Genomic DNA, 26872 nt, shown 5'->3' on the forward strand with positions numbered 1-26872 from the left:
TTGCTCTGAAAGGAGATATTAGGTAGATTGGGCCTTTATTCTCTTGGGTTGAAAAGAATAAAATTAAATCTTAATTGAAACATCAACTTCTTATAGAGCTTGTCTGAATGATTCCTCTGACTGAGGAATCTAAACTAGGGGGTCACTAGGGGGCCAATTTTTAAAGCTAAAGTGATGAGAACTTTCTGTATGCAGAGGGTGGTGAATCTTTAGTGATCTCTATCCTGGAGTGCTGTAGAGGCCCAGTTGCTGAGTTTAAACAAAGCTTGATAACATATGGATATTAAAGGGACCAAGTGATACACGGTAGTACTGAAAAATAGTGATGAGGTGAAAGGTTAAGCATGGTCTTGCTGAATAACCAAGGCTTGAAGGAGCAGATGACCATCTACTGCACCTATGTGTTACAATCATATAAACGTTAAAACTGAGAGGGCAGTTTTGATAAACTACTGCTTTCTGGAGGGAATCATTCAAATGCAACAGCTGGAAGTTCTGGCAGAAGTCATATTCCAAAAAGCTGATTTCTAAAATGAAAATAGAAAATCCTGGAAATATTAATCAAATCAGACAACATCTGAGGAAAGTGGGAAAAAATGTTACAGGTTGAAGACGGCTCTGATACCTCATATACCGTCTAGGTAGTCTCCAGCCCCTTGGAATGAACATAGAATTCTCTAACTTCCAGTAATTTCCTCCCCCTCCCTTCCTCTATCCCTATGACACTCTGCCCCCCCTCCCCCAGCTGCCTATCACCTTCTTCATGGTTCCACCTCCTTCTACTACCCATTGTGCTTTCCCCTATTCCTTCTTCACTTCCCTGCTTCCCCTCCCCCACCCCGTTATCTTTCCCCTTACTGGTTTTTCACCTGGAACCTACCAGCCTTCTCCTTCCCACCCTCCCCCCCCCCACCTTCTTTATAGGGCCTCTGCCCCTTCCCTCTACAGTCCTGATGAAGGGTTCCGGCCCGAAACGTTGACTGATCGTTTCCACGGATGCTGCCCGACCTGCTGAGTTCCTCCAGCGTGTTGTGAGTGTTGCTTTGACCCCAGCATCTGCAGAGTATTTTGTGATAAAAACTTAACCCTGTCTCTTTTTTCACAACTGCTACCTGACTTGCTGAATGTTTTGAATACTTTCTGTTTGTATTTCAGGTTTGCAGCATCTGCAGTGCTCCGATGTTCAATTACTAAGTGATTTTGTTTTCCAAACTAAAGATCGCCTCAAAACATACTAGGGATTGAACTGAGTCATGGGTCAAAGATGAATACAACAACAATCAGGCCGGGATCCTGTAGACAAAAACAAGTGAATGGACAGACAATAGCTATTCGTTTAGTTTATTAGCAGCATTACAGATACATCACACCAATTACTTCTTTAACTTCTGCCTTTTTTTGTTTTAGTGTGCTACATTAATAATTAAAGATCACAGTTAAGACATAGACAACAGCATATGATTAAATATTTCACATTAACTGTATATAGTTTGTAACAGCAGATAAATTACAAACTGATTTTATCCAGCATACTGCAGCTTAAAGTTTTTGACAGAAAATCAATGAATAAAAATGATAATCTACTTAAATGTTATATTTGAAACATGGGCATGATAATTAAAACAGTCCTACTTTAACATCACAGGCCTTAGAAACAGGTCTCACAGGTGAAGAACTGAAATAAAATGATTAAGGTTTTGAATCCCCATGTATTATAGTATAAAATCTAAACAATATTTCGAAATTTTTACACTTGTGCCATTTTAATTGTATTTATCTATATAAATATCACCCTTCAAAAGTCTGGTTTCTAATGTTTTAGACATGTGTCTGAATCTTCTGGCTATTTGCGCTAGAAAGTGCACAATGTGACTAAAACCAAAGTTTTGTACATTGTTATTGGTATATTATTGAGATAGCCTGTGTAATACGAACAAAATTGTCCTTTGTCAGTCAACAAAGAAATTCTACTGTACCAGCTGATATAAATTTCTAAACAATAGGTTAAACTGAAGACAGTGTAAACGGCTGTGGTAAAACACTTCTGACCTGGCCATCACACTCTTGATCTGTTACATATCCCCCACCCCATTCCACCCACCCATGTTATACACTCCAAATGATTTTGCTTTTTGTTAAAGTCAATGGAAGAAAAGTGGGCAGAGTATATATTTGAGTTGATATTTCAACCTCCAAGTTGGATTTTTCCAAGATTAACACTTGGTCCACAGAAAATTACTTCAAAGTAATCGTTATTAAAGTTGCCCTTTCTCTAAAACATGTCTGCACAATCACATTTATAACTATACTGACTGAAGAAACATATTTATTGGTGGAGTTACATTTTTTACTTAATGAAACATAGTTAACAAAATGATACTACAATATACAAAAATAAAAGCACTTTTGCAGAAATTAGAATACTACATTACATGAAATTACTTCAGAAGTAGTTACAAAACACTGAAAATACAGAACATTTGCTAAACATTGATTCACTGTGCTCCTAACACAACTACTTACAGTTCCATTCTGCACTTAAATTCTGCAGAAATTAACTTTTAATCTAATCCATTAAGCAGAAGCTTTAACATTAAACAGGTTTAATATGTTACAGACAACATTTGTTCAACATAGATTACTCAATGAAAACATCAACTTGACAAGGGTGCTTAAATTAACAAGATTTTTCAATGCTCATTATTTCTTAAACAGCTACAATTTCAACATGTTTAAGTTATAGATCCTTCTGCAGAAATGATATCTTAAGTAAGTTTGCACAGTCTATGATTCGTGATTGACCAAGGCCAAGTCAGATTTCCATTTGAATCTGGCTGGAACCAAAGATTCTGCAGGAACATCTGCTCCAGAAGGTGGGGAGAATGAGAAATTGCTTGCTACTTGAAGCACTCAGACTCAGAGAAACTACAAAAATAAAACTACAGTATTTTGTACAGTAAAGGTAGGGCTTTGGGTGCCTTTATTGGTCTCATTACTGGTTTAATATCACAGTGAAGCCTCCTGATTGGTTAGATGTCACAGTGAGGATCAGTACTATTTTCTTCTTAGGCAGTCCATTGGAATTGAGATGACCTAACCCTCTTACAGTGTTCTTCCACTAACTCCAACTCCATAAAAATTCACATCTCTTCGATTCTTTCCAGGTCTAAAATTTCCAATATCCTCATTCCTTCCATTTAGGCATCTATGCTTCCTGACTTAGCTTCTATCCAGCAGAGGCTGTCATGCACTGCCATACCAACTAAGCTCTGAGCTCTATAATCTCCTCCCCAAATCGCACTTACCTACTTCCCCTTTAAGTCGTCTCTCAAAACCTTCCTCTTCGACCAAATTTTTGGTCATGTGTTTGATATTAAAGTTACCATAGAAATGTAATTTTTGCTGTTATTTCCATTTCTACTGTTCTTCTGCTCTTGGATTTAATGTGACAGAGTCAACAAAAGATTCAAAGGCAGGTTTGATTAAACATTATTGAAAAGGAATTATAAGAGAGAAAAAACTCAAATAAAATGAAAGAAACTGGATTGCACAGGAAGCTAATTCTGAATGGGTTCATTTTAATCTTTAAGTTATATCCATATGGATTTTTGTAAGTATTAGCATTCTTTTAACATTGTCTAGTAAAAAAAATACTTTGAGAGGTCTTTTTCATTGATTGTGAAAAAGAATGGGTGCTTTTAATTATTCTGGCCTTATTTTGCATTTTGTTAAAGACAAAGGAAATAATTTGATGGAATATCATCATCCTTAAAAAAACAGTACAGTTCTTTGAAAGGGTTCAGCCACACAGATTGCACATTAACTCAACAAGCTGTGAAATGCAGATATCCTCTTATGCTTTTCCTCTAAAGTTCAGTCCTTTTGTTTATCTGGTGCTTTTAGTGCGATGCAACTCATTCACTAGTTAACCGCTTATACTGGAGGCACATTTTACTAGCTATTATGAGTAACTTCCTTTGGTTAAACCACAGGAAGCAGAAATGTGGAAATTACATTTTAATTGCATAAGGACATTTCCTAGACTGACACTTAAATACGTTGTTCTGCAAACTGGCAAAGACTTGATTCCTATGCTGTAAGCAACTGTAAAACAAACTGAGGGAAGAAAGTTAAATTGTAGTGGAAGGTGTTGATCTTTGCCGCAGTATTCCCTGCCGGATGACCCACCATGCAGATTTGGTCTGTCCAACAATTGGAATGGAGTGCAAAGAAAAGGACAACCACTGGTCATTATGAAGAGGAAATCAATGTAAGAGTTTTTTGAAGGTGCTCTTCAAAGAAAGAAAATGTCTATCAACTATAAGATTGTCAGAAAAATTGGAGATAAACTCCAGTTTCTTTTTGCATTTGCAGTATTATCTAAACTGTGTAAATCAATAGCATTAGAAAAACAGATTTTTAAAAGGTAACCATTATTCTGACATATTTTTAAACAACAGTGTCTGCATTTCTACCAAATGCAGAAAGTTTGGATATTCTTCACTTTACAATGGAAAATTATTTGGTGCAAACACAATGAAGTTCACTCAGGGAGCGATGCTCTGGCTACAGGTTTATTATTTAATTTATTTATTGAGATACAGCACAGAGTATGACTTTCCAGCAACCCCTGATTTAACCTCAGCCTAACCACAGGACGATTTACAATGACCAATGAACCTACCAACCCGTACGTCTTTGGACTGTGGGAGGAAACCGGAGCACCCACATGGTCACAGGGAGAACATACAAACTCCTTACAGATAGCAGTGGGAATAAGGGTGACCTGTTCTTTTCAAAGAGCATCTTAAGCAGCTTCTCTTCTTTTGAGTTTAGGAAGGGTGTCTAAATTATATTTTTGTCTTGGGTGCATACTGATGTTCCCTAAATTTGTGTCAGTAAATGCTAATTCAATTCAGAGTGACCACCATCTCATCCTACCATTTTCACTGCAATATCAAAGCTCCCAAGTTTTTGCTTAAACTGTTTAATTGGTTCCACTGGTACTGCTGATCCACATACAGAAACAGACCCCTGCCCCCCGTGCACAACTCAGAAACATCATTGAGGACTCAGACAACATCACAGAATGATCGCAGCACATTGAAGTTAAAGCATGAATTTGATGGCATCTTTCTCAATTTTTATAATGAATATAAAAATGAGCCCTTAAAGAAATGAACCAAATATAATTAGCCTGCTGCAGCCCGCTGTGAGATTTATCTCTCGAGTGAACTTAAAAAGTTGGAGAATGGTATTTTTGTTTGGCAGGTGGGACAAAGTGATGCGGAAGATTGGTTGGTCCCTCTCTTTCCTTCAGGAATTGGGATTTTCAAGGTATTAGCCACTTTCCTTTTCAATACCTTCTAACAGAACTGAAGTTTTATCTTATAACCCAGTGGTTAACAACATTGGATCATATATAAATGGAGAAGGAAATGCCAGTCACATCAAACAACTGCAGTACAAAGCAAAGATACTCTTGGTTTGTTGAATTGTTCTCTACGGCACAGATGTGATTTATATATTTTGTTATCTATGAATCATAAAATATTTCATTGTCTATTTGACTTAAAAGCATTCTGCAATCAAACTATAATTTTCCTTTTGTGGCTGTCTTCATATGGATTCCCACTTCCTCAGCAATGCATTGCAGTTGTTAATACAGCATGTACAACTCAGACACAAACACTGCAAACGCTGGGCACACTGTGTAGTCAGTGGTAACCCAACAATAACCGGTAAAAATAAAGCAATCCTCCCAGTAGGAATCTGCAGAAACTACGGGGAGTATTCTCAAGGCGAGGCTCTGTGCCTAATTAGGACTTTCTGTGACATAAGGACTACCATGTGTTGAAGATAGCCCTGTCCACCAAATGAAAAAAGGATTGACTGTCCAGTAAGAAACATTTCCAGACCTGTCAAAGTATAAAATCTTAAAAAAAAACTGAAAAGGTTCTGAGACATTCAAAAATGTTGAAATATTGTAAAAAGCAAAATTAAACTTAAATAGATTAGAAAATTAAAATAAACAATTTTAAACATTAAAAATTCTAAATTAAGACATTCGAGACTTTAAAAAAATCTGTAAAGATATGAGTATTTTAATTAACTATAAGTTTTTTTTTTAATTACTGGACTTTTACCTTAGGCTCATGTAGTTGGTTTCTTTTATTCAAATCAGTGGTGTCTCCTTGGACCTGGCACAGAGTTCTCTGTGATGTAAATGCTAGGTTTAGCCCAGTTTCCTCTCTCACAACAAACTCATGAGAAGTCCAGAATTGTAGTGCACTTGTTGGTTGGGCGGATCACTGACAGACCTTTAGACTTCTGTGTTTATAAAAGCATGTACAGAAATGCTGAAATTGTTATTTACACAGAGAACTGATGGTGAATGCCAACAGTTTCAGTGTCATTACATTGTAAGAGCAGAGCAATAATGTTCTAATTGTTGAGAAATGGTCAAATAATAACTGTGGTATTGTAACCATTTTCTCACTGGGTAGTGGGGAGTGTGATCTTACAACATCTGGGAACACCTCAGTATTCATTACAATTCATTGGTTTGTTGTAGGTCCACAGTTTCTTGCCTGGAACGTTCAATATTGTTAGCTATTGTTATTGAATTAATTCCATTTGGCTTTATTTAAGTGGCTCAAGTTTTGGAAAGCTAGTTCCTAATCTGAAGATATTTACTTCACTTAATTGCTCACTTTTTACTGAGCAGGTGGAGATTTATTGAAGTATTTATTCAGAAAAAGATGGGAACATGCTTAGGTCAGCAAAGTCCTCATTGTTGTAATTTCCAGTGCCCTGTGTTGGATCTCCAAGCATGGACAACATATCCTGCAAGTAGAAAACAATCACAGGCTTAGAGTTTTGGAAGAGTTACACCCTGTTGTAGAAAATGTAAATATCAAGCCTTATAACAATATTACCACCAAAAGAGACAAAGAATGGAACATGCAACAAATACATGATTATGTATATATGAATTAACATACATGCCAGCGCAATCAATGTTGTTTAAGAACTACTGCATTTTGTAAAGGATATAACAAGTTTGGACCTACACAGATATTAGAGGACCCTACCTCGTAGGGTCATCCTCAGCTTTGCACTGATTTGTACAGTGCACACACTGCAGAAGTATAAAAGGGAACAAAGGAATCTATGGGCTAAGAACATACACTGGGCCAGAACTTGCTACTTGAACCTGCATAGTTAAACACAGACCTACCTCCTCCAGATCTCCCGTTGTAAATTTGCTTCTTCATCTAAGATAGAAAGCCCCACGTGGCAGCAAGCCCCACGCAGTGCAATGCCACCAATGTGGGCAAGGGCGAACAAGCCGTGCCCATAGAAGGGGCAAAAAACACTGTAACAGTGGGCCAACTTATTTTTGCTGACAAACACCTAATCAGGATAACCCTGCTCACAAAAACTATGACTGTTGGCTAACCCATTATTACTGATAAAACACTGGCACTGCTGGCTAACCTGTTACTGATATACACTGTCACTGCTGGGTGACATATTACTGACAAATACAGTCACTGCTGGTCACCTGTGAGGGACAGACACTGTCACACTGGATAACCTGTTACTGACACTGTCAGTGCTGGATGACCTGTTACTAGCAAATACTGTCACTACTGGATAACATGTTACTTACACTGTCACCACTGGCTAACCTGTTACTGACAAACACTGTCACTGCTGGGTAACCTGTTACTGACAAACACTGTCAGTGCTGGGTAACCTGTTACTGACAAACACTGTCAGTGCTGGATAACCTGTTACTGACACTGTCACTGCTGGATAACCTGTTACTGACAAACACTGTCACTGCTGGATAACCTGTTACTACCAAACACTGTCAGAGCTAGATAACCTGTTACTGACAAACACTGTCACTGCTGGATAACCTGTTACTACCAAACACTGTCAGTGCTAGATAACCTGCTACTGACAAACACTGTCACTGCTGGGTAACCTGTTACTGACAAACACTGTCACTGCTGGATAACCTGTTACTACCAAACACTGTCAGTGCTAGATAACCTGCTACTGACAAACACTGTCACTGCTGGATAACCTGCTACTAACAAACACTGTCACTGCTGGGTAACCTGTTACTGACAAACACTGTCAGTGCTAGATAACCTGTTACTGACAAACATTGTCACTGCTGGGTAACCTGTTACTACCAAACACTGTCCGTGCTAGATAACCTGCTACTGACAAACACTGTCACTGCTGGGTAACCTGTTACTACCAAACACTGTCAGTGCTAGATAACCTGTTACTGACAAACACTGTCAGTGCTAGATAACCTGTTACTGACAAACACTGTCACTGCTGGGTAACCTGTTACTGACAAACACTGTCACTGCTGGATAACCTGCTACTGACAAACACTGTCACTGCTGGGTAACCTGTTACTGACAAACACTGTCACTGCTGGATAACCTGCTACTGACAAACACTGTCACTGCTGGGTAACCTGCTACTGACAAACACTGTCAGTGCTAGATAACCTGTTACTGACAAACACTGTCATTGCTGGGTAACCTGTTACTGACAAACACTGTCACTGCCGGGTAACCTGTTACTACCAAACACTGTCAGTGCTAGATAACCTGTTACTGACAAACACTGTCATTGCTGGGTAACCTGTTACTGACAAACACTGTCACTGCCGGGTAACCTGTTACTACCAAACACTGTCAGTGCTAGATAAACTGCTACTGACAAACACTGTCACTGCTGGGTAACCTGTTACTGACAAACACTGTCACCGCTGGATAACCTGTTACTACCAAACACAAACAGGAATTTGACTGGTTTTGAACGTCCCTGAAGTTCAGAAATACCCAAAGTAATCACAAGTATTAAAGATCAATAGAAGAAATACTGTATACAGCTTAAAATGAGTAAAAACATAAAAACAAAACAATAAAACTCAAACAATTAAAAATATTAAGCTAACTTAACTAATTAAACCATGTACCCTGGTTTCTACTTACAAAGGTCTTCTGCAGCTATTGTTTTCAATCCAAATGAGTGAGCCTGTGATTCTCTCACCAGGTCCAAACTACCGTAAGCTCCAGGCACATTCAACAGTACAAGATCATACTGGGCCACTAGACTTCACAATGAGTCGAATACCAGAGCTCAAAGAATAACTACTGCAAGGAGCCAGCAAATTTTGAATATACTGTTTTCAAATGGGAATGACTGACTTGGTGGCACTTTCTCAGAGAAATGCTGGCAGTTCATTGCCGACACCAACATTTCTCAGTAATTTCTGGTCATTTCATTCATCGTCTCTGGAGGAAGAGAGTGCAGATCATCCTACCAGGGCAGTGGGTGAGACAGCTGGCTATCCCGGGTTTAGCATCAAGGAATTAAGCTGGTTAATTTGAAGGATTATCAGTTGGAGAGATATTTCAGAAGCAGCTAGATGAGCATTTGAACTCCTCAGGTATATGCAGCTATGGACTGAGTGCTGGAAAAGAACCTAAATACAGACGGATGGATGGATGGCTTGGCCAGATTTGTCCAGGAATCTGTTTAGAGCTGCATGATTCAATAATTGAACCAGACTCACTGTAGCCATTATTCCAAATAACAAAAAAAAAGTTTTCTAGCTGTACCTGGACAGAAACTAAAATTGGTGAGCCCAGTTCCACACTTCAGCAAAATAGAACAGACTATTACATTTCAGATATTTTAGAAGATTCGTAGAATGGTATTGGATTGTTTGCTCAGCTATTTAACAATGCAGTTTATTCTTGTGTTTGATGCCTCTTACAAAGGTAAATTGTGAAAGGTCAATAGATCTGCAGCATTATGCAGGCAATAACTTTCAAATCTATGCCTTAGCATCTTAGATTGTAATGCTCCTGCTTGCTAGTTTAATAATCATTTGTCTCTTTGACCTGCTCTGTCTCTTACAGCTGATCTTCCACCTCAGTGCCATTTTCCTGTATCAACTCCATACCAGCTGATTTCCTTCAGATTCTGAATTCCCAATAACTAAACCCTCTGGGGTAGAAGTTTCCAAAGACTCTCTACTGGTTGAAGAAATTTCTCTTCTTTTCAGTCTTAACAGTGCACCTGTTCCTCAGCTAGGGTAAATTTCCTCTTAGCAAGTAGCCCATCCAGCCATGTAAAATGTTGTTCCTTTGAGTTTCTGATTCTTCTGAACTCACCAGTTTATGGGCTAGTGTACGTAAGCCTGCCGTCCGAGGAAGCAGTCTGCTGAGTTAGTGTACTTCTTTACATTCTGTAACTCTGGAGTGGGGTGCATCTTGAGCTGTTACATGCATTTATAACTGATATCAACAGATTTTGTAATCCAGGGATGTTGTGGCATTTGATGACTGGATGGGACATGGTATTGGGCACAGAAGGTACAAGTTCGAGGGTCTGTGTTACTAACTCCAGATTGTTATACATTTTTTTAAAAAAGTTTGTTTTCAGGATGTGGGAATCACTAGCAATTCTTGCATTTACTGCTTGTCCCCACTGTGACTTGCTTGGCCACAATAGAGGATGGTTCAGAGCGAACTACACAAGACTAAAGTTAAAATGAAGATACAGATTTTGTGACCCTCAGTGTTTCAACTAGATCGTTATGACAATGTCAGAATGCCATGTTTGAAACAAAAGAATTAATATGCATTCCCTAACATTCATGTCGGGATTTTAATGTGTAGCCTCCGTGTTATTAATCTGGGTCAACTGATTATTAATCCAGAAATTTCCCTATGTTTTGTTTGTCCTGAGAAAAACGCGCCATGATATTTCCTGAGACCATATATGTCATTTTATGTTTCAATACCCATAAGATTTGCAGACATACAGTTTCTCTGGAATCCATTCTTAACCTGTGGTCAATGCTGAATGACACTGTGCATTTGTTCAGTTCAATTGTCCACTTAGATTTAATAAACTGAAAACTCACAGACTGATTACTATTTATATAAATCAGGATAGTACCAGTGCATAGAACAAAAATGTTTTTAAATATGAAGCTAATGGTTTGTGGTGTGGCTGAAGGTAATTATGTCATATCAGTGCAGTTTTAATTTAATCAGATTAATTTGTCAAATTATGTTTGTGAATGAATTCCAAATGGCTGTAAGCATCTGAGTGTGTTCTCATGAGCAGCTGTGAAGTATTTGAGATCATAGTCACAGACTAGCACTGTGCAAACCCATTTAATTGGTTCTTCTCACCTGAAAGACCTCAGGTTGTGCTTGTTGTTGGTGTGTGTGCTGCTCGTTGGCTTGTTGATTGTGATGCTGGGCTTGCCACTGAGACCATACCGCTGAGCCTTCCGAGGATCTGCCCTGGAACTGCCCGCTACTTTGTCCACTCTCAGCTGTGGGTAGGATTTCAATACATAAAAACATCAAGTTACTTCTAGTCAAAGTACAGTATTATGCAGTTGACAAAGATACAGTTTGTTACAAAACCAAAGCGGGACAAGCCAGACATTTTAGTGAGCAGAAAAGGAAGTGACTTTTACTGATATTTTTAGAAGATTAATGCAGATATCATAATATTGATTGCAGTACATAAAAGTCAATACTGAGGAAAAGGTAGAAAAAGACATGGGAATGGTATCCATATTTTCTACTGAAACTCAGGAGCTAAGGAAAAAGGCCATTGACAAATGGAAGGTAAATGGAAGAGTGCCCGGAAGCAATACCTACTTGAACGCATTTTCAACAGGAGTGACAGGATAGACTTCATCATGAGTTGAAGTCTTCTTTTTCATAGTTTAACCCTGTCCTAATTTCATTGTTTAGTTTGGCAGGACAACTTAAACAAGCATATTATTGAAATGGTGAGAGATCACAGAGCTCAAGATGCAGAGGGATCTGTTGTTCAAGTGTATGATTCGCAGAGGGCAGTATGCTAGTGCAGCAAATAATTAGAAAAGCTGCCCAATGTTATGGTATATTGCTTGAATGTAAGTACAGGGAGAATATAATTCAGGGGCTCATTGTTGAGATTACACCTGGAAGATAGTGTACAGTATTGGTCTATTTATTTAAAGAAGGATGTTACACTTCCGGACAAGATGGTGTCAGTGAACAACAATTCCTCAGGTGACATCTTCCAGATAGCCAATCTCTACCATTATATTACTTTCTTCACATCTTCTGCTTGTTCTTTTTGTCTTTATTATGTTACGACAACTGTTAAGAGCCTGTGACGTGCAGTTTGGAATTCAATCGAATGATCTAGTGATTTGCTGTGTCCGGAGAGGACTGAGAACCCAAGCTGCCTCATGGAAAAGACCAGGGATCACGAACTGCCTCATCGAAAAGACCAGGGATCACGAACTGCCTCATGGAAAAGGCCAGGGATCAGGAGCTGCCTCAGGGAAAAGACCAGGGATCACGAACTGCCTCATGGAAAAGGCCAGGGATCAGGAGCTGCCTCATGGAAAAGGCCAGGGATCACGAACTGCCTCATGGAAAAGACCAGGGATCACGAACTGCCTCATCGAAAAGACCAGGGATCACGAACTGCCTCATGGAAAAGGCCAGGGATCAGGAGCTGCCTCATGGAAAAGACCAGGGATCACGAACTGCCTCATCGAAAAGACCAGGGATCAGGAGCTGCCTCATGGAAAAGGCCAGGGATCAGGAGCTGCCTCATGGAAAAGACCAGGGATCACGAACTGCCTCATCGAAAAGACCAGGGATCACGAACTGCCTCATGGAAAAGGCCAGGGATCAGGAGCTGCCTCATGGAAAAGACCAGGGATCACGAACTGCGTCATCGAAAAGACCAGGGATCACGAACTGCCTCATGGAAAAGGCCAGGGATCAGGAGCTGCCTCATGGAAAAGGTCAGGGATCACAAACTGCCTCATGGAAAAGGCCAGGGATCACAAACTGCACCATTCTGAAGCACTGAGGAAGACTGTAGCATTGAAACAAATACGAAGGAGGTCAACGGTTGTTCTCAATGAAGGCCATCAGTAGCTGGATCTGTTAGTTTTCTGTGTGTGAGAGAGGGGGTTGGGGGCTTTGATGCTATTGTCACTGTTCTTTTCTGTGAGGGAAGGGGGTTGGGGTTTGATGTTATTGTCGCTGTTTTTATGAGGGAGGGGGTTGGCGGTTTGACATAATCATCGCTGTTTTTTCTGGAAGGGAGGGTGTTGGGGGTTTGGGGTTTTTGATGTTCCAGCTGCCGTTTTCTATGTTGGCGATCTATTAGTTTTTATGTGAGGGAGGGGGCGGGGGGGGGTTTTGGGGCTTGCAAGTTTTGTTTTTTTTCTTATGCCAGGAGTGGGGCGGGGGAGGAAGTTGATGTCTTTCTTTCAACAATTCCCACAGCTTTTCTGTATTTCATGACTATCTGGAAAAGACATATATCAGAGTTGTACTGTACATGAGTATTCTTGACTATAACATGAACCTTTGGTCCTTTGAAGAGTTTGGAGACAGTTCAGAGATTTACTAGACTATCCCTGGAATGAGTGGTTTGATAGATAAGGTGTGCATCTACTATAGTTTACGTGACCATCAAGGACTTAAATGAAACATACAAGATCTTAAAAGGTTTTGATAAAGCCAAAGCACAGATTACAGAACTAGGAATCACTATTATGGAGGGATATAGTCCAGGTGCAGGTCAGTGGGACTAGGCAGAAAAATGGTTCGGCACAGCCAAGAAGGGCCAAAAGGCCTGTTTCTGTGCTGTAATGTTCTATGGTTCTATGGTTCGATTTAAAACTGAAGGATTTAGAACAGAGATGAGGTGATTTTTGTTTGCTCTCAATAGATTCTCAGACCTCTGGAGCTTCGCAAATTAATGATGCAGGTACCTATTGTACATCAGTAATTTACAATTTGCACTTCTCAGCTGTAATGTCTTCTCCTTTAAATTAATATGCTAATCTGTCTGGTACAAATAGACATACAAACTAGGACTAGGAGTAGGCCATTTGAATCTTTGAAACTGATTTGCCGTTTAAGAAGGTTACAAATTTACTGACTGACCTGAACCCTCCATTCCCATCTGCATATCATATCCTTTCACCCTTTACTTATCAAAAAATTTAATTTGTTCCACCTCAAAACTACTAGCTGAACTTAACATGTCTGAAACTTTAATTTCATAGTCCACACCATCGTTGATAAATATCAACTAAGGAACTTGCCTTTTATCTGCATGTATATAACATATAACTTTGGATCATTTTTTTGGTCTCTGTTTCAGCAATTCTATTTTAAATCCCTCCTTGGCCTCACATCTTCTCCCTCTCTGTGAATTCTTTCCTAACCGAGGACCCTCAGATATCTCTGCAGACCTCTGAGTCTCACCAATTATACATCCCAATTCTCAGTGCTTCTCTATCATCTCTTCAAGTGTCTCACTTTTAACTCAGCAATTACTCAATATATTTCCCAATGCATTTAAGCTGCACCTTCAAAACAAAACCTTCTATGAAATGCCGCGGGCATTTTACTCGCTTAAAGATGCAAGTTGTTGTTTTTCAGTGCTGATCGATGGCCACAAATGAATTCACAGAGCTTTATAAAGTTTATGACATTGAGGCCATTCTGACCATTATATAAGTACTGATATTGAAGCGCTATCCAGTTTCATCCTACCGTCCAATGGCAGGGCCCTAGCCCTGCAAGTCACAGCCCCTGAAAATATATCCAAATGTGAAAGGTTTTCTACCTCTACCTCCTCTGCGTAAGTTGCCTCTTCTCCAATCTAATCCTTCTAGTAGTTTGAATGTGTGGCTCCTGGTCTTTGACCCGGCCATTTTGTTAACATCAGTTAGGTCTGCCCTCAGCCTCCTCTGTTTAGAGGAAGTGACTGCAGCTTATCTGTAAGGTCACACGACACAGAAACAAGCCCTTCAGCCCACATAAACCATCTGGCAGCCATCTGTAGTATTCTACATAACCACTAGTTTATTCTTGGGCAGTTTGCCTATCAACTGTTTAATTTTCTAATGTGCAATATGAGGGGTGACTGATAAGTTTGCGGCCTAAGGCAGAAGGAGTCAATTTTAGAAAACCTGGCACATTTATTTTTCCTACATTTACACACTTAGTCCAGTGGTGGTGGAGCAAACGGATCCCTTCTTTGTAGAAGTCGGCGCTTTGGACCTCTAGAAGTGGTCCATAACAGGGGTGATTGATAAGTTCATGGCCTAAAGTAGAAGGAGATGAGGAGAAACATCAAACTTTCTGCATTTTCACTCAAAGAGTTGAACTGCACGTGCATGTAACAAGAGCTGTATAACTCATCTCCTTCTACCTTAGGCCACGAACTTATCAATCACCCCTGCTGTGGACCACCTGGAGGTCCAAGACGCTCTCGTTACATGCACAAGCAGTTCAACTCTTTGAGTGATAATGCAGAAAATTTGAAGTTAATAACTCATCTCCTTCTACCTTAGGCCACAAACTTATCAATCACCCCTCGTACTTCACGCATTTGTATATAATTCAGCATAATATTCTTAGAATATACTTTGTAAGAAAATAGGAACAGGAATAGGCCACTCAGCCTGCTCCAGGGCTTCGACGACTCCTCTGTGTCAGTTCCCCTGAGGCTTCAATTTCCCAATCACTATTGCTAACAAGGTGTTTGAAAAACTGAACTGAAAAACTTAAGTTATGTGGACCAGACAGACTATACCGCAGGGTTCTGAAAGAGTAGTAAAGAGATAGTGGAGGCATTGGTAGCGATCTTTCAAGATTTTCTAGATTCTAGGTTCCAGACAACTGGAAGATTGCAATGTCACTACACTCTTTAAGGAGTGAGGGAGGCAAAAGACAGGAAATTATAGGTCAGTCAGCTGACAGTGGTTGGCAAAATGTCAGACTCTAGTGTTATTAATGATGTGGTTTCAGGGCTACTTGGAGGCAAATGGTAAAACAGGTAAGAATAGTTTTCTTCGGGGAAGTTTTGTCTGAGAAACTTATTGGGATTCTTTGAGGAAATAACAGGCAGGCTAGACAAAGGAGAGTCAGTAAATGTTGTTTTCTTGGATTTTCAGAGGCCTCTGACAAGGTGCTGTATATGAGACTTTAAAATAAGACAGGAGCCCATGGTATTACAGGAAAGATACTAGCATGGATAGAAGATTGACTGATGAGTAGATGGCAACGAGTGGGGATAAAGGGTACCTTTTCTAGCTAGTTGTAGATGTCTAGTCGTGTTCTGTGGGGGTCAGCGTTGGCTCCGCTACGTTTCACATTATATGTTAATAAGCCTGATGATGGACTTGTGTTTTTGGCCAAGTTTGTGGATGATTCAAAGATAGCAGAAGGGGTAGGTAGTGTTGAGGAAACAGGGAATATACAGGAGGACTTGGGCAGATCAGGAGAATGGGCAAAGAACTGACAGATAGAATACAGTGTAGGAAAATGTATGGTCATGCACTTTGTAGAAGGAATAAAGTCCAAGACTATTTTCTGAACAGGGAGCAAATTCAGAAATCAGAGGAGCAAAGGGACTTGAAAGTCCTAGTGCAGGATTCCCTAAAATTTAGGTAATCTTACTTACTGAGAGAATCCTCCTCCATGACCTAACTGCAGTTTACATAACGCCAAATGCAAATGTTAAGCAACACTCAATGTATTGAGTGCCATGGTAAGCAAACAAGAAACAGCCTACCCCAACACTGTAAATGTAAGATTTTTACTCCTCATGTATGTGAAGGATGTAAGAAATAAAATCAACTCAATTCACCTTTGACATAAATGTCCTGGGACCTCAATCAGGCTTGTTTGAAGAAATCTTGCCTAATTATCATCAGCATGTCACCTGCAGCACCAGGGGTCCCAACACACTTGACCACTGCTACACTACCATCAAGAATACCTACCATTCCACCCGTAGACCACGTTTTGGGAAATCTTATCATATGGCTGCCTCCCCCTACCTGCATTTAGGTAGAGGTTAAAGAGCAAGGCACTTGAGGTAAGGTCAATGAAGAGGTAGTTACAGAAGGCTGAGAAGCAGCTATAGGACTGCTTCAATTCGGTGGACTGGATGATGTTCAGGGACTCATCAGAAGCCCTAAACGAACATGCCATGGTAGCCATGGGCTTTATAAAGACACTTGTGGATGAGTATATCCCCATAGAATCACTCAGAGTCTTCCCCACCCAGAAGCACTGGTTGAACCAACAGATCCGCAAACTGCTGAGGGCTAGAGCAGTGGGGTTCAAATCTGGCAACCCAGGAAAGTACAAGAAGTCCAGGTAGGACCTCCAGAAAGCCATCTCATATGTGCAGTGGCAATTCTGGACCAAATTTGAAACTTAGGAAGAGGCTTGACAGCTGTGGCAGGGCTTGAACACCATCACCTCCTACAAAGCCACATAAATGACAAAAAGCTTTTGCTTCCAGATGAGCTTAATGCCTTTTATACTCACTTTGACTGACAGAACAAGAAAGCACCTTGAAGCTGGGTGGAGCTAAGGAACTAATGGCACCTAATGGCAACTCCTTTGTTTGCATCTTCGGAAACAGCTCTATTTCCATCTTTAATATCTCTATTTTTCCCTTTCAGGGTTCTTTTGAAGACCCTGACCTGGAGTTACACACTGACTTCAATTCTTTGCGGGAATGGGACCCACTCTTGGGGTCTCGTGAATGACCTTTATTTGAGATTACAAGGACACGGCCGAAAACATCAGCTCGCCTTCGGAGTTCCGGGACTTCGTGGCTCTGGAGGCGGGCATACTCGTGGTCGGTGACTCTGCAGGGAATCGGTGTGTCGTGGGAGTCGAAAGATCGAAAGCAGCAAGCTGGCTGCTGGCTGTGTGTCCAGAGACCCGAGTTCTTTGGGCACACAGCTCGGAAAAGTGATGCAACGGACTTTTAACATCGTACATCAGCGGATCGTTTGCTATGTGTCCTCTCTCGCTGTGAAACAGAGATACCTCTTTTTCCATTATTAGGGAGAGAGAGAGCCTATAGTATGTTGAATTACCAGGTGAATGAGTAGTCTTTGGGGTTCTGCAAGTCTGTGTCTTTATTGATGCTTCTCTCACGCTTGAGTGCTTGGTGGGGGGCGCCGATGCTTTTCTTGCTTGTGGTGGGGGGGGATTGTTGCTTGCTGCTGCTTACATATGAGAGGGGGTGCTGGGGGGGGGCTTTGGGGTTCTAACATTTAACAGTCATTCATTCTTTGGGGCACTCTCTGTTTTCGCGGATGGTTGTGAAGAAACAGCATTTCAGGGTGTATATTGTATACATTTCTCTGACATTAAATGTACCTTTGAAATCTTTGAAACAAACTCCCAAAGTCTGTGATTTTAGTCTCTGAGGCTGATGTGACAGCATCCTTCAGGAGCATGAACCCCAGAAAGCATCTGGTGTAAGTACTAAAGGCCTGTGCTAAACAACTGGCGAGAATGATATTTATAGCCTTGTGCTTTGGCAGTCTGAGCTACCCGTCTGCTTCAAGCAGGCTTCAATCATACCAGTGCCCAAAAAATGTGGTAACCTGCCTCAGTGCCTATCGTCCAGTAGCACATACATCCACTGTGATGAAGTACTTTGAGAGGTTGATCATGAAACACATCAACTTCTGCCTGAGGAGTGATTTGGATCTGCTCCACTTTGTTTACTGTCATTAAAGATCAACAGCAGATGCCATTTCATTGGCTCTCCAATCAGCTTTGGAGTATCTAGACAGTGAAGATACATACATCTTCAATAGATGCTCTTCATTGACTATAGCTCAGGATTTAACACTATCATTCCCACAAAACTAATTAATAAGCTCTAAGTCCTAGGCCTCAACACCTCCTTATGTAACTGGATCTTCGATTTCAGGTCGGACAGGCAACAACTTCTCCTTCACGATCTCCATCAGCACAGGCGCACCACAAGGCTGTGCGCTTAGCTCCCTGCTCTACTCACTTTATACTTATGAATGTTAGGCTAAGTACAGCTCTAATCACTTATTTAAGTTTGCTGATGACACCACTGTTGTTGGCTGAATCAAAGGTGGTGATAAATTGGCATATAGGATAGAAATTGATAATCAGGTTCAAATGTGCCACAACAACCACCTCTCACTCACTGTCAGCAAAACCAAACCACTGATTATTGACTACAGGAGGAAGAAATTGGGGGTCCACAAGCCAGTGGATTAGGGGGTTGGAGATGGAGAAGGTGAGTAATTTTAAAATTTCTGGGTGTTTTCATATCAGAGGATCTGTCCTGGGACCAGCATGTAAATACCATTTGAAAGAAAGCATGGCAGCGCCTCTACTTTCTTAGAAACTTGCACAGATCTGGCATGAAAACACCAATGCCAAAGAATGGAAAAGCCTACAAAAAGTGGTGAATACAGCATAGTTCATCACAGAAAAAGCACCCCCTCCCATTGAGCACATCTACGACAGGTGCTGCCACAAGAAAATAGCATGCATCTTAAAGGGCCCCCACCATCCAGGGCATGACTCCTTCTCGCTACTACCATCAGGAAGAAGGTACAGCTTTAGGTCCCACACCACCAGGTTCAGGAACAGTTATTACCCTTCAGCCTTGTGGGACACCACTAGTCACAATCCTCCAATCTGAATGTACTCCCTCCACCATCACCCTCTGCCTTCTGCAGGCTAGCCAATTCTGAATCCACCTGGCCAAACTTCCCTGGATCCCATGCCTTCTAACTTTCTGAATAAGCCTACCGTGTGGAAACTTGTCAAATGCCTTACTAAAATCCATGTAGATCACATCCACTGCACTACCCTTATCTATGTGCCTAGTCACCTCCTCAGAGAACTCTATCAGGCTTGTTAGATACGATCTGCCCTTCACAAAGCCATGCTGACTGTCCCTGATCAGACCATGATTCTCTAAATGCCTATAGATCCTATCTCTAAGAATCTTTTCCAACAGCTTTCCCACCACAGATGTAAGGCTCACTGGTCTATAATTACCCAGACTATCCCTACTACCTTTTTTAAACAAGGGAACAACATTTGCCTCCCTCCAATCCTCCGGTACCATTCCCGTGGACAACGAGGACATAAAGATCCTAGCCAGAGGCTCAGCAATCTCTTCTCTCGCCTCGTGGAGCAGCCTGGGGAATATTCCGTCAGGCCCCGGGGACTTATCTGTCCTAATGTATTTTAACAACTCCAACACCTCCTCTCCCTTAATATCAACATGCTCCAGAACATCAACCTCACTCATATTGTCCTCACCATCATCAAGTTCCCTCTCATTGGTGAATACCGAAGAGAAGTATTCATTGAGGACCTCGCTCACTTCCACAGCCTCCAGGCACATCTTCCCACCTTTATCTCTAATCGGTCCTACCTTCACTCCTGTCATCCTTTTTTTCCTTCACATAATTGAAGAATGCCTTGGGGTTTTCCTTTACCCTACTCGCCAAGGCCTTCTCATGCCCCCTTCTTGCTCTTCTCAGCCCCTTCTTAAGCTCCGTTCTTGCTTCCTTATATTCCTCAATAGACCCATCTGATCCTTGCTTCCTAAACCTCATGTATGCTGCCTTCCTCCACCTGACTAGATTTTCCACCTCACTTGTCACCCATGGTTCCTTCACCCTACCATTCTTTATCTTCCTCACCAGGACAAATTTATCCCTTACATCCTGCAAGAGGTTTCTAAACATCGACCACATGTCCATCGTACACTTCCCTGCAAAAACATCATCCCAGTTCACACCCGCAAGTTCTAGCCTTATAGCCTCATAATTTGCCTTTCCCCAATTAAAAATTTTCCTGCCCTCTTTGATTCTATCCTTTTCCATGATAATTAAAAAGGCCAGGGATCGGTGGTCACTGTTCCCCAGATGCTCACCCACTGAGAGATCTGTGATCTGACCCGGTTCAGTACCTAGTACTAGATCTAGTATGGCAATCCCCCTGGTCGGCCTGTCCACATACTGTGACAGGAATCCATCCTGGACACACTTAATAAATTCTGCCCCATCTAAACCCTTGGAACTAATCAGGTGCCAATCAATATTAGGGAAGTTAAAGTCACCCATGATAACAACTCTGTTATTTTTGCACCTTTCCAAAATCTGCCTCCCAATCTGCTCCTCTGTATCTCTGCTGCTACCGGGGGGCCTATAGAATAACCCCAGTAGAGTAACTGCTCCCTTCCTGTTCCTGACTTCCACCCATATTGACTCAAAAGAGGATTCTGCTACATTACCCACCCTTTCTGTAGCTGTAATAGTATCCCTGACCAGTAATGCCACCCCTCCTCCCCTTTTTCCACCCTCTCTATCCCTTTTAAAGCACTGAAATCCAGGAATATTGAGAATCCATTCCTGCTCTGGTGCCAGCCAAGTTTCTGTAATGGCCACTACATCATAATTCCATGTATGTATCCAAGCTCTCAGTTCATCACCTTTGTTCCTGATGCTTCTTGCATTGAGGTACACACATTTCAGCCCTTCTACCTTACTGTCTTTACACCGTTTATTCTGCTTCTCTTTCCTCAAAGCATCCCTGGAGAGAGTGAGACGCTTGTGGCTTGAAAGCCAGTTATGAGGTGGCGATGGTGGGGAAGTGGGGGGTGAGAGGTGGAGAGTTGTGGTGGGGAGGAGAGTCACCAGGTAGGAAAGGTACTGCAGGATTTCTGGGAGAAAAGATTAAAAAGAACAGTAAGAAAGAACAAGCCAGGAAATGGGGAGGAGATTGAGAGGGGGGAAATGAAATATAGAGATTTGTAAGAGGGAGTTCATCAAATCCTATATCCAGGATTTCCAACCTTCTTTATGCCATTAACTGAGGGCGTCCATGGTTCCCAGGTTGGAAACCTTTGATGTATATGCATCTGCAAGTGTGCAGAGGTGCAGAGATCTGTAGCAGGGTATACGTGCATATAGGGGTGAATGTGTTCATCGTGTTGATGTCCAACAGGGGTTGTACCACCTGGCATTGAACCACAACCTTGCTTCCATCAAAGACCCAGCATCCAGCCATGCCATCTTTTTACAGGAAGCATAGAAACCTTAAGTTCCACATCACCAGCTTCAAGAAAAGGTACTTTCCTTCAACTATTTGGTTCTTGAATGTATCTGCATAACCCTAATCATTACCTCAGTATATGGTGACCACCTTGTACTACAATGGACTTAGTTATATTTGTTTTAATTGTGTTCTTTCCTGTAAAAATTGTGTATAGTCTGTTTAGTTTAGGTTTTCCTGTGAACGTAATGTATCCCATGCTAGTTGCCTGTGATGCTGCTGTAGGTTACTCACTACATCTGTATATACATGTATATTTGTATATGACAATAAACTGGACTTTGAAAGAACTTATGCACAGGATACTTCCATTCATCAGAAACAAGGCATTTTTTACACAGACTGTCTCAGAAGTATTAAACTGGGAATCTTTAAGGTTTTTTAAAATAAATATTATAATACATACACCACATGTTAAAACATTATAACTACTGTGTACGTTTGCCATTTTCAGTATAACAGACACAAAGTTCAAAGTAAATTTTATTATCAGAGTACATATATGTCACCACATACAACCCTGAGATTTTTTTCCCTGCAGGCATAATCAGCCAAATCTATAGAACAGTTACTATAAACAGGATCAATGAAAGATCAAGTGGAGCACAGAAGACAACAAACCATGCAAATATAAATAACAAGAGCATGAAATAACAAGAGACCTTAAAGTGAGGTAATTTGTTGTGGGAACATCTCAATAGATGAGTGTAGTTATCCTCTTTTGTTCTAGAGCCTGATGGTTGAGGGGTAGTAGCTGTTCTTGATCTGGTGGTGTGAGTCCTGAGGCACTTGTATATTCTACCTGATGGCAGCAGCGAGAAAAGAGCATGGTCTGGGTGGTGAGGATTGCTGATGACAGTTGCTGCTTTCCTATGACAGCATTTCAAGCAGATATGCTCTATGGTTGAGAGGGCTCTACCCATGATGTATTGGGCCCAATTCACTACATTTTATTTTCCATTCACTTACTTTATCTCTTCAATAACAGGAAAAATTGGAAGGTAAGGTTTTCAACCAAAAAAAAATCACGATGCTTTACAGAAGAACAGACTATAAAACAAATTGAAAAGCAAGTGAATCTAATGGCAAAGCAGATCTAAGATATTGTCAGAAGGCGGCTTCTTCGAGCTCACCCGTGAAACAGCTTTAATTTCTCCTCTTTAATGTCTTTTTTTTTTCTTTTCAAGGTGGATGGGGTTCTATGGGAGAGGAGAGTGGGGGCTTTGGGGTTCTAATGTTTTTCTGCATTCATTCTTTGGGGTTTTCTTCTGTTGTCATGGATGTCTGTGAAGAGTAAGAATTTCAGGTTGTATACTGTATACATTCTCTGATATTAAATGGAACCATTGAAAAAAATGACTTTAAGTACAAGAATAAGGGTAGCCGGGGGTGGTGGGAGGGGGTGGGAAGGACGGCTCATACCCTGGTGAGTTAGGGACATTCCTGTCCTAGCATGCAAAGTCAGCTCTGGCGGACTGGACAGATAAGATCAACAGTGAGATCCAATGGCCAGAAAGGCTGTTCTGCAATGCCTTGTGAAGAGTGAAGACCATGATGAGGCACAGAAGAAGTAACTGTCATCCACTGCAACCAAGGAAGACTCCAGTTGTGATGAATACTCGTACTTCTGAGGTCGAGAGTGTGGAATTGCCCTGGTGCCATGACTTTTCTACTTTAAAAACTCTCCCACACAGGTTCCCTGTCATTAGATACAATGGACAACCACCAAGTAGGAGAAGGAGAAGCAAGAGACTTTAAATACTGGAGGAAATGAACATGTCAGGTAGCAGCTTTTGTCACAAAGGGGGCGTTGGGAACGGAGCCAAGTGCAAGACACAGACACTGAAGTACTAGGAACAGGACTGGACAAGACTAAATGACGGGACTGGTCGCAGACTAGGAGTTGGGACAGGAACACAGACTAGGCTAAGGAAGCAGGACCAAGACGAGGAACTGGGAACAAGGAGTCTGGGCGTGGACTCCGAGCCAGAGACTGGACAAGGACCCAGAACCTGGGTCTTGACTTGGGCTCAGACTCTGGGACTAGGCAGGGCCATGACTTGGCTAGGGGACTAGACGAGGCTTGGGAGCTTCGGGACTAGATGAGGCTTGGGATCTTCGAGACTCGGCAAGGCTTGGGATCTTCGAGACTAGACAAGGCTTGGGATCTTCGAGGCTTGACGAGGCTTGGGATCTCCGGGGCTTGACGAGGCTTGGGATCTCCGGGGCTTGACGAGGCTTGGGATCTCCGGGGCTTGACGAGGCTTGGGATCTCCGGGGCTTGACGAGGCTTGGGATCTCCGGGGCTTGACGAGGCTTGGGATCTTCGGGGCTTGACGAGGCTTGGGATCTTCGGGGCTTGACGAGGCTTGGGATCTTCGGGGCTTGACGAGGCTTGGGATCTTCGGGGCTTGACGAGGCTTGGGATCTTCGGGGCTTGACGAGGCTTGGGATCTTTGGGGCTTGACGAGGCTTGGGATCTTCGGGGCTTGACGAGGCTTGGGATCTTCGGGGCTAGACGAGGCTTGGGATCTTCAGGACTAGAGGCCGGAATCTTCGAGTCTAGATGAGGCTTGGGATCTTCGGGACTAGACGAGGCTTGGGATCTTTGGGGCTAGATGAGGCTTGGGACTGGAGGCTTGGGCCTTGGAATGTGGAGGCTGATAACTCGGATGCTGGAGCTCGGAGACAGACTGGGAACTGTACATCAACATAGAGCCGGGACTTATCCTTCGCAAAGCCAGGACTCATCTTTAACACGACACTAACATGAGACTGGACAGTACATAGACATAGAGCCGGGACTCAACTTTATCTCCACACCAAGGTGGCCAGGTCCATCTGCCGGGTAATGGCAGAACGGCCTGACTTACCCAACAGAGGCAAAGACAAGACAGATCCCCCTGCAGGGCAACTGCAGAATGGCCTGACTTACCCCACAGAAGCGAGGACAAGAAGAGACAAACACCGAAGAACGACAGACAGTTCCATCTCTGCATTGGGACTGCTCAGAGTTGCAGTTACGGCCAGCAACCTTCGCTGGCTACGGAAACAGCCGGATCTCTACCTATCTGGCTAACGGCCACTCAGCTGGCCCGGGAAACGGCCAAATCCAAACCACAAAGACAGCTCCAACTACTGACAGCAAGGCTTCATGAAGCGATGGTTCTCCAACGTGGCCTAAAGATGGCAAGTGGTCGCTTTAGCCTCTCACTGGCAGGTTGCTCTCAAGGAATCTTGACAAGACGAACCAGCAGCCCACACTCGACCGCAAGGCTACTTATATTCCAAGCCCCAAGATGGGAATCAGGTGCCTATGATTAACCCAACTGAAACAAGGGACAGCTAGAAGACCTGGAGTCCTGAGTCCATGGACCGGACTGTGAACCGGAATACGGCCTTCACGGACCGGACCATGCTATCTTTGGAGGCAAAGGAATAATTGATGTATCAGGTTGAGAACATGCATCAGGACTAATGCATGATTTATTTTAACATTTTATTAATAAAACAGCAATAATGTTTCCTACATGGATACTGCAGTCCAAAAATAGTTGTGTGTAGTCTTCTGAGACATTCTGAAGACATATGATAAATGCAAATATTTATTTCATCCCATTCCCAACGTGACCTAACTTATTACTAATTAATTTGGATAAGAAGCATACTTGACTCACGAAACACCAGACGCCAGCTAAAACATCTGTGAGTTAAAAAATTATCATAACTCCTTAATTCAGTGCAGGCCATTCAAAGAAACACGATAAAAAGATGCTCTCGTGGCACTTCGTACCTGCATCTCAATGGTTTTATCATGTGATTACTATGCTTCTGTTGAACAAACTTATACCTCAAAAAAATACTCGAGGAATAATCTTTTTCCTAAAAACTAAGTCATACAAAATCTTTAAATAGAACCTAGCCCTCAGAAAAATGAGAGGAAAAGGAAATTACTTAATGTTTGATTGGACACAAACACAAGATATTCTGTTGAAGGCTGGAAATCAGAAGCAACAAACATAAAATGTTGGAGGAACTCAGCAGGTCAAGCAGCAACTATGGAGAGCAGTCAACAGTTTGGGCCGAGAACCTTCATCAGGACAGGAAAGTAAGGGAGAAGAAGCTAGAATAAGGAGGTACGTAGGTGGTTGGGGGAGGGGTGAGAACCTGGGAGCTGATAGCGGGAAGAAGTAACAGACTGAAGGAAAAGGATTTTGATTGGGGAGCAGAATGCATTATGGGAGAAAGAGAAGGAGGAGGGGTACCAGAGGGTGGTGTGGAAAGGTGAGGAGAAGGATTAAGAGGAAACTAAAATAGGCAATGGAAAAAGAGGTGGGGAGGGGGAGAGAAGTAACTGGAAGTTAAGAGAAATTGATGTTCATACCATCGGGTTGGAGGCTACCCAGGTGGAATATGAGTAGTTGCTCCTTCAACCTAAGAGTGGCCTCAGTGTAGATTTCGAGGAGGCCATACACTGACATGTTGGATTGGGAATGAGAAGTAGAATTAAAATGGGTGGTGACATGGAAAGTCTGGCTTTTGTGGTGGATGGAGTGAAGATGTTCAACAAAGCAGTCGAGTCTCAAAGTTTGATGGACTACTTTGTGCTTTTAAATTAAGAATCCAGTGCTGGGAATGCTCAGCAAGCCAGGGAGGATTTGTAGAAGCTGCCTGACATATGGAGAACTTTCAGCTCTGTCAATTTGGATTTCCAACAGTTTTGTTGTTTTACATTTTCAATCCCCTGGTGGCTTGTTATTTCAGCTCTCCACATGGAGGGTGTGAAGCAGGGAAATGCCTTACACCAAATCCTAAACCAAAGAATTAGGAACCGGAGGCTATCAAGC

General features: G+C 41.9%; 1 protein-coding gene across 7 annotated transcripts in view; it reads right to left on the reverse strand.

Moving 5' to 3' along the window:
* Nucleotides 1-1333: 1333 nt before the first annotated feature.
* arnt2 (aryl-hydrocarbon receptor nuclear translocator 2) overlaps nucleotides 1334-26872 on the reverse strand; it is a 402719-nt gene continuing 377180 nt past the window's right edge. For all 7 annotated transcript variants that reach the window (XM_063065763.1, XM_063065762.1, XM_063065765.1 and 4 more), the window contains 2 exons: nucleotides 11247-11392; nucleotides 1334-6846 (listed from right to left, as the gene is read on the reverse strand). In XM_063065763.1, coding sequence (XP_062921833.1) covers nucleotides 6748-6846; nucleotides 11247-11392 — 245 coding nt within the window. In that variant the 3' untranslated portion in view covers nucleotides 1334-6747. The remainder of the gene's footprint in view (nucleotides 6847-11246; nucleotides 11393-26872) is intronic.

This window comes from Mobula hypostoma, chromosome 13 (genome assembly GCF_963921235.1).
Source record: "Mobula hypostoma chromosome 13, sMobHyp1.1, whole genome shotgun sequence".
Lineage (NCBI taxonomy): Eukaryota > Metazoa > Chordata > Chondrichthyes > Myliobatiformes > Myliobatidae > Mobula > Mobula hypostoma.